At 44.4% G+C, this 8,665-nt stretch overlaps 1 protein-coding gene across 2 annotated transcripts; it reads left to right on the top strand.

The window, feature by feature from the left end:
* Positions 1-56: 56 nt before the first annotated feature.
* On the top strand, positions 57-8,665 carry hpse (heparanase). Of its 2 annotated transcripts, XM_040026818.1 has the most exons (12): positions 61-317; positions 1,280-1,410; positions 1,648-1,776; positions 1,848-2,021; positions 2,226-2,397; positions 2,877-2,924; positions 3,795-3,888; positions 3,971-4,077; positions 4,407-4,521; positions 4,961-5,085; positions 5,951-6,097; positions 7,846-8,665. In XM_040026818.1, the coding sequence occupies exons 1-12, from the start codon at positions 91-93 to the stop codon at positions 8,003-8,005; spliced, it is 1,629 nt and encodes a 542-aa protein (XP_039882752.1). In that variant the 5' UTR covers positions 61-90; the 3' UTR covers positions 8,006-8,665. The 2 variants fall into 2 exon arrangements, with proteins under 2 accessions (XP_039882753.1, XP_039882752.1); XM_040026819.1 differs by lacking the exon at positions 5,951-6,097 and having other exon boundaries at positions 57-317.

Genomic DNA, 8,665 nt, shown 5'->3' with positions numbered 1-8,665 from the left:
AAATGTTGGACCTGCATATAAGCTCGTGGTTTGAGGTCCCGGTCGTTCTGTGTGCGCGCACGAGGACGCGAAACAGGAAGTGTGACAGACATGAGGCTCGCGCTGCTGCTGTGCGCGCTCTGCTGCACCGGGACTCTGGTATCCGGAACCGGAGGATCCCGGCTCCCTGATGGACCCCCCGGGGAGCCGGACCGGGACCCCGGTCTGGGTTTGGGCGTGGACGTGTCGGCCCCTCTGCGACGCGTGGATCCGCGCTTTCTGTCCGTGACCATCGACGCGAGTCTGGCTTCACAGGAGAGCTTCGTGTGGCTACTGAGGTGAGCACTGACTCTAATCCACCGACGATTGTCCCGTTAAACAGGAAACACCGGGTTAAAACAGACAGGAGGTCAGAGGTCACAAAATCAAAAACTCTAAGGATCAAAACTTTCAAACTTTTGTTTCACTTTCAAATCTGATCCTGAGTCAGTTCACCTGAAACCTGTTAGCTCCGCCTCCCGCAGTCTCAGACCAGGTAAGCATCACCTGCAGTTCAAGTTTGGACTTCAAAAAAAAAAAAAAAAAATCTGAACCTGATTTAAAAGGTTTAAAGGATTGAGAAGTAAGGTGATCCTGAGTCATTCCAGGTTTCACTTCTGTTTCCAGAGTCCGCATGGGAATTCCCAGAGTTCCTGTTTCAGCAGGAGCACACCCGAGAACCACAAACACTCTTAGATCTGAGAATAACCCGAGTAACCCGCTGACCCTCGTAACCTGATTAATTTTAAATAAAACTGCTGTAAATTTGAACTTTGAATCTCGACAGCCAAACTTAGATTCATGTTTCTCTGTGAATCCGACACGTTTGTGCTCCGGGAATAAACTCGAGCTCCAAAATCCCTTCTGTTTCAGTAACATGATGGATGTGAGATAATCAGCACAGATCTCTGCATGTGGAAACTAGAGGTCAGAGGTCACGAGTAAAATCCTTTCCAAAGTCTCAAAACCAGGAAAGGAAATCAAGTTAAAGTCACATGTTTGTAGTCAAAACGGTTGACCAACTTAAAAACTATGACATCAGAGTTATTCTTCGTAACCCTTCAGGAGTTGTGACAACAAAATAATTTCAAAACTTAGATTTCAGATCAAAGATCAAAGTGAAACAGAGCTGGGGTCGTTTAAAACCAGCAGGTTTCGGTGCTTTGACCCGCGAATATTTCCGAGCATTCTTTAATGTGAACTGCATGCTGCTGTCAGTGCAGCAGTGCATCATGGGACTGACTCTGAGGTTTCTCTGCAGCTCTCGGAGGATGAGGACGCTTGCAGCAGCTCTGAGTCCGGCCTTCCTGCGATTTGGGGGGACGCGGCAGGACTTCATGGTGTTTGAGCCTCACAGGAGGCAACAGTGGGAGGAGCCTCAGGACGCTGCAGGTAAACACGATCACCTTGTGACCTCTCTGACATCACACTGATCTGGAACATGTTGATTTCTTTGTTTTATTTACAGGAAATGATTTTTTTAATGTGTCATGTGATTCTTTTGTTTTTAGTCTAAGTTCAGGTTGGAGACTTTTTCTTCTTATTCAGTTTTTAAGTGTTGAAACTTTTAAATAGTTGAAATGTGAGTCTCTGACTTCCTGACCTCTCTGTGACCGTTGAAACTCCCAGGTGAGTCATGTGACCAGACTTTCCTACCCCCGTGGATGGAGGAGCGTCTGAAGTGCGACTGGGCGAAGCAGAAGCTGGTCCTGATGAAGGAGGACCTGCTGGGTACATACAGGAGCTTCTTCTTCACAGGTGAGTCCTGATGTCTGTCAGGCGTTGCCATGGAGATGCCACCCGTCCTCTGACTGTCGTGTCCCTCTCAGAGCTCACCGTGGACCAGCTGCATGCCTTCGCCAACTGCTCTGGCTTCCAGCTCATCTTTGGCCTGAATGCTCTGCTGAGGACGGCCGACAACAGCTGGAACAACAGCAACGCTGCCCTGCTGCTGAAGTATTGCCAGTCCAGACATTATGGGATGTCCTGGGAGCTCGGAAACGGTACGACTCCTTCTCTGATCAGCTGATAATCAATAATCACAGAGCCTCAATCAGCGTTTTTTCTTGAGTCTGTGACCTGCTTATTTAGGCGGTTTCTTATCCAATGTTTCAGTTTCACTTCCTCGCCTTCATGTGGCGTGATGCTCAGACAGGAAGTCACCTTTCTTCTTTACATGATCTCTAATCAAAGTGATCTCTGATCAGAGCCAAACAGCTTCGAGAAGAAGGCCGGGATCCGGGTGGATGGGCATCAGCTCGGGCTGGACTTCATTCGTCTCAGGAAGATGATGTCAGAGTCCAAACTGTACCAAGATGCTGGGCTGTACGGGCCGGACGCTGGCCAGCCGAGAAACCACCACATAGACTTACTGGACGGGTGAGAGGTCAAAGGTCACCGTACAGAGACAGCTCATGAAAAGTTTCTGCTGTCAACAGAAAAGAACATAAAATGTTTGGGGGAAAAAATTACATTTTTTTTTCAATAAATTTTTTTCCTCACATGAAATTTTGCGTTACGAATTTTTGAAAACAAGACACATAATAAAAAAATGAACGTTTTTTACTTTATTTCTCTCTGTTTTCAGGAATTTTATTCACTCTGCTCCTCGTCTGTCATGAGCTGACAGATTCTGAAGTTTTCAGCTTTTTGATCTGATCTGATGTTTTAACGTCTCTCAGATACCAACGATGCAGACAAACCTAAAACTTTTTATTAAAGGGAAGCAGCTGATTTTTGTGCTCTAACTGAGTTACAGAGTCACATGTGAGCTTCAGTCTGCAGGAATAAGACAGAAAACAACTTAATTACTGAGCTGACGCTGCCGATTTATCCATGAATTCTTGTGACTGTTGCAGATTCCTGCAGACCGGAGCCGAGGCCATCGACGCCTGTACCTGGCACCAGTGAGTTCACCATCACTTTATTTACTCTGAAATGTAATTTCTGAGTTAAGTCTACTCTCACAACATAATGCATGCAGTCACAAGCGACGTGCATAAAAACTTTGCATTTTAACTGTAAATGTGAAAAATGTCACATTTACAGCCTGAAAGCTTCTCCGTCCATCGGAGGTAATTAAAAGTTTATGCACTCCTACTGACAGTGAGATACTTTTCCCATGCTTTTATTGTGAAACTGCAAATGTACATATCAGTCAGAGACTGTTCAGAACAAATTATTTAGCATTTGTAACACAAATCTTGTTGCAAGGAAACAGAATGTCAAAGTTATTAAAACTTAACAAAATTCTAATATTTTTAGTCCAACCGACATTCAGTGGCTATAAAGTGTCTGTATGCTCCCATAAAGACAACAAAACCAACATAAATCTGTCTCCAAATGTTTGTTTGAAGTCTCCTAATTTTGAATTTATTAAACCATAAATTCAGAAAATAGTTTTGGACTTATTAAGTTGAAAGTTGGTCATAAAGCATCAATACTTTCTTCAGAAAGTCCAAAATTCTGAATCATAATCAGACAAGAAGAGATTTAAGTCAAGATAAGATTATTATTCATCATCCACACTGACAGTTAGTTTGGGTGATAAATTAGGCTTAACAATGATCACATCATCCACAAACAGCTGAGCACTGGTTGAGACCAGCAGTGGTCCTAAACTCGAGCCCTGAGGCACACCTGATTTAATTTTAAAGGATATCAGTGACACCTCGGCCTGAAACACTGTTCTTTTATTCCCAAGCCTTCGTGCTGGTTTACTGCTGTGAATGCTTCATTCATAACTCATAAAATAAACTTGCTCTGCTGTTTGTCAGTTATTACGTGAACGGCAGAGACACGTCTGTGAAGGACTTCCTGGATCCTGAAGTCCTGGACTCACTGGCCTTAAAGACCAATGAAGTCATGAAGGTAACGCTGTGCTGTGTGCCAGCAGCTCTGTGCTGGGTGTGTTTGGAGTTTCACCGGGTTTGTTTCTTCTCATCCGGCTCAGAAAGTGAAGCTGGCGTCTCCGGGGAAGTCGGTTTGGCTTGGAGAGACAAGCTCGGCGTACGGAGGAGGAGCTGCAGGACTGTCGGACACGTTCGTCGCAGGATTCATGTGAGTCCCTCATGTCTGCCCTGCTTTAGTCTTCTCTCTGAACATCATGAACATCGTGTTGTATTCAGCCAGACCTTCAGTCAGACCTGAAACATAAAGCCATCATGAAGGCATTCAGGCATGAGCTCAGAGACCATTTCCTCATAGTCTTCTAGACTTCTGGACCTCGTTGGTGTTTTTCAGACTGATTTCTTTCTTTCAGTAAACGATTTTTATTCTGCTGAATGTGTTTTTCTGTGGATGAACATTTCTGCTCTCAGCATCTCTGAAACACTCTCAAATATCTCTGAGTTGCTGCTGAGATGTCTCCATGCTGGGAATCTGTGCAGGTGGCTGGATAAATTAGGCCTGGGAGCAGCACTCGGCCTGGATATCGTGATGAGGCAGGTGCTCATCGGCTCTGGGAGTTACCACCTGGTGGACGACAACCTGGATCCTCTTCCTGTAAGACAGAGTCAGGTTGATTCTCTCAAGTATTCCAGCTACGCTTTCATGTTTTTTACATGTGCAAAATCATTTTAAGAGTTCCTCCTTCCTACACTCAGATTGGATGTTATTGCTTAACCTCTTAAGCCCCAAGCCTAACTGATCTCCTGCCTTTTGCCCCCGTATCAGGGGGCGTTGGGGCTTAAGAGGTTAAGTTTGTCCACTTTGGGACATCAAATTAATTAAAAACCTAAACGGACATGTTTAGCACAGACTCAGTGAGTTCATTAACTGATCATTTGTCAGAAAATGTATGTTAATCTGATCAAATCAGGACCTTCACACTCATACTGAGCGTTAACGTGGCTGAAATAAGCTGCTGTTAGTTTATGTGCTCGATACATTTCCAGATCTTCACAGTTTGTCGTTGTCCAGTAAAGGTTGTGTCCTCTTTCAGGATTATTGGCTGTCTGTTCTCTACAAGAGGCTGGTTGGACCGGAGGTTTTAAAGATTCAAGTGCTTTCTGAGTTTGGCCGAAGTAAACGAGTGAGGATGTATCTGCACTGCACCAACAGGAAGAGGTACGCTTCACATCCTGCCCTCATACAAACATCGAGACCTCCCACCACCAGTAACCCTGCCACATCAGGTGGACGGGATTTTCTTCCGGCCCGTCCAGCTGTTTATACAGCTGTCTAAACAGCTGTCTCTGCAGTGGTCTGAAATAGCTAGAAATAGCTAGCTCAAGGTAATGATGTAGTAAGGTATTAGCAGTTAACAGCTGGTTAACAGCTGCTACAGCTCCCTTCAAGCAATGTCCTGTACAACAAAATAGTTTCTACATGGAGCTGCTCAGAAAAAGGATTTCTGATTTCATATATTTATTTAAATTTGTACTGTGAACATCAACACCTCTGAAACTGGACTCACTACAAGCCAGAGGAAAGAAAAACTCAGATTTGAAAGTGAACTGTCCTTTTAATGAATCAGCTGAGCTGTGGATCTTTAAGGTTTATTTTTCCTATAAACCAGCAAAAACGTCTGGAAACAGAAACAGAAAAAAAAGTTCTTAAATCTTAAAATAAGAAAAGATTGAAATTCTTAAAGCGTTATTCAAAACTCATCTCAAACCTGAATTCTGAATTATGCAGAAATGGGCAAAGATTAATATCTCAGTTTCTGAAAACCTGAATGTCTTTTACTTCAGCTCAGGAACAAACGTCTTCAAACTAAAAGTGTTTATAGGAGGAAAAAAGCTTTTTATTTCTTGCTGTGTACACTGACACCAGTAGTAATTTCCTAGAGATTTCCTTGATAACAAAACATAATTTCTGCGCATGTTTTGCTTTGTGTGAGTAGAAACGAAGCTCATGCTTCGTTCTGTGTTGTTTGAGGTGAAGTGGAAGTCAAGCTGAGTAATAATGCTGCTGTTTTGCGTGTCTGCAGCTACAGACGTGGAGCGGTCACGCTGATGTCAATGAACCTTGGGAAGACGCCAGCAAGGATCTCGGTGCCCGCCGTCTTCTCCAACAGCACAGTGGAGGCTTTTGTCCTGGAGTCTGAGCAGCCCGGGGAGGAGGGACTCTACTCCAGGTGCCTGAACGTACTCAATGAAGCCATTTTCCTCCTAGTTAGAAATCTGCTTCGACCCCAAAGAAGACAGTTGTTTTTCACTAAATATTCCCGGCTCTGCGGAAGTAGAGTGAACCTTAGATAATAAGCCCCGCCCCCATTTTTAGTGAAATACACATGGTGAAGAAGCAACATGTCAAAATCTGTAAATGAACACCTGATTCTACCTGAACATCAGGATTGGCCTATTGCAGATGTTTTATGTGCTGATGATACACCGCTCTGTGTGTCAGACGGCCCAAACTCTGCAAGCCTAAGAAGACACGTTCAGGTCATTATAGTCGACCTGTTCTGCCTCTCCTCACTTCCTGTCTGTCTCTGCTCTTCCTGTGGTGGAGGTTCTCGATAAAGTTACGAATAATAAGCTCCGTGTGTGTAGTGATACCCGCAGGCCGAACACTCATTATTACAGTATTTTCTACTCTTTGATCTGAATGATGTCATCTCAGGGACTGAAGCCCCGTCGACTACTGTGTGAGAGAGGGAGAGCCAAACAGAAGAAAAGTGGCGTAAAGCCAGCCTTGTTTCAGACAAGGGCTGAGCTCTGAATCATGCAGAGCTGCTGTGCTGGAGTCAGAAAATAAAAGCATGGAGCTGATGTCTTTTCTCTTTTTAAATTTACATTTTCTGTTTTTGTTCTTATGAATCTGAGTCTCTGAAACATCTGGATCTCCTGAACTCAGTGATGGTGAAACGGTCTAAGCTTAAAAATGAAGAAGAATCCAGCAAATGTTTTGATGCTGAGGAAGCATCAGCGGATCATCTCGCCTCAGCATCCAGTGAAACCTGCAGTTTTTACCATCTGCAGGGACGCCGTCTGTGTTTCAGCTGTGATGGCTGGTTGGTGTAGAAACCTGAAGACCAGCTCACATTTCTCTACAGAAGTGAGCCTCAACACTTCCTGAAAGCTACTTTTTAAATCCTTTAAAATTTTATTTTACTCATGAAAGCAAAAACAGGGGCGACAGTGAATCAGACGCTGGCTTCGGTCTTGTGACGCTCAGATTCAGGTGTTTATCGAGTCCTATGAGAGCTGCTGAGGTTGACCTTTTGATGCTTTTGATCTGTGGCTTTGCTCTGGTTCAGCGTGCCAGACAGAAAGCTGTTGTCATGGTGATTTAATGCCACCTGAGAGCGAATCAGCTGATGCAGACAGCAGCAGGTCGAGGACCGATGCCGTTGATGTGTAACTCTCTCTCAGGCTTTTATCTCAGCTGTGCTGACGGGGGACGAACAATGGCCTCATAGTTTGGGCTCAGCGGCGTGCTTCAAAAGAGTTCAAAGGTCACCGCCGTGAGTCAAAACTGGTCAACATGAATCGACAGTCTGACTCCCGTCCACCGCTCCACAGCACCTCAGCTGCTGGAGGCTTTCTGAGAACAACTACATAAAAATCAAAAGCTTTACCTGATTTAACCAACCAATCTCAAACTAGCCCCATCCTAAATCCTCCTCTTATGGTGTCATGATCTGACTCATAAGCTGTGGTGGAAAATGATACAGGCATATACCCGGAGAAGGGTAACTCTGCCGATAACACCCCGCACTGCTGCGGTCCGACCACAAGGGGGTGCACACAACCCTAACACCCGAGGATCATAAACAGGATGAGTTATGCAGAAATGGGCAAAGATTAATATCTCAGTAATCTTTGTGTTTGACTCGTTGTGTGGCGGTTAGCTTGATGAGCTCATTTCCTGTTTCTGCAGGTCAGTGAAGCTGAACAGCGAGGTGTTGATGATGGTGGACGATAAAACGCTGCCTGAACTCAAAGGAAAACTTCTCCTGCCGGCTCGCCACCTGCAGCTTCCTGCCTACTCGCTTGCCTTCTTCGTCCTCCCAGATGCCCATGCTCCGGCGTGCAGCTGATGACATCACACGGAGAGGTGCTGTTTCCTCACACCGTGGACGCCTCAGTGTCAGATTTTTAGACAATACTGCCACTTTCTGATAATGAGTTTATTGTGATTCTCACTCATGACCAAACATCTCCATCTATGTCTCCACCCACTCGTCAGTCACAGAGGCCACGCCCCTAATAATGGGAACTTTAAGGTCGATGAGGATGATGGATATGGAACAATATGGAATAAGATACTTAAATGTTTTTTTTATAACAATTTTCAGAAACCAAAAATATTTTTGATACGACCGTGTTTCAGGGTGTCATCAGTGAGGACGTCTAATGATCTAATTAATCAAAAAGCACAATGCTGACGCCGCCTCTTCGCCATCATCGTCGTCAGCAGGCTGGAGCACGTCCTCCTGATGCTGCAGCTTCACGTTATCATGACGGCAAATGTGTCAGAGTTTAAGCAGCGGAGACAGTGCTGTCACCATCAGGTCAGACTGGGAACTGCAGTAGCGTCCTCCATCATCTTTATCCAGTCTGTTCATAAAAACTTCAGTAAAACTAGAAAAAGGTTTTGAAACTTTAACCAGATGTATACATCTTTATAACAGATATTTTACACTGAAAATATAAATGTGTAATATATATATATATATATATATATATATATATATATA

This window comes from Simochromis diagramma, unplaced genomic scaffold, assembly GCF_900408965.1.
Source record: "Simochromis diagramma unplaced genomic scaffold, fSimDia1.1 OVJJ01000293.1, whole genome shotgun sequence".
Lineage (NCBI taxonomy): Eukaryota > Metazoa > Chordata > Actinopteri > Cichliformes > Cichlidae > Simochromis > Simochromis diagramma.
This window is presented reverse-complemented; position numbering and strand designations above follow the sequence as displayed.

What these genes read in the sequence shown, in the direction of transcription:
- hpse (XM_040026818.1), top strand. Translation starts at nt 91, where the DNA reads ATGAGGCTCGCGCTGCTGCTGTGCGCGCTCTGCTGCACCGGGACTCTG. An exon ending in AGCTTCGTGTGGCTACTGAG is followed by an intron (nt 318 to 1,279) that starts GTGAGCACTGAC and finishes GTTTCTCTGCAG; the next exon opens with CTCTCGGAGGATGAGGACGC. An exon ending in GGAGCCTCAGGACGCTGCAG is followed by an intron (nt 1,411 to 1,647) that starts GTAAACACGATC and finishes TGAAACTCCCAG; the next exon opens with GTGAGTCATGTGACCAGACT.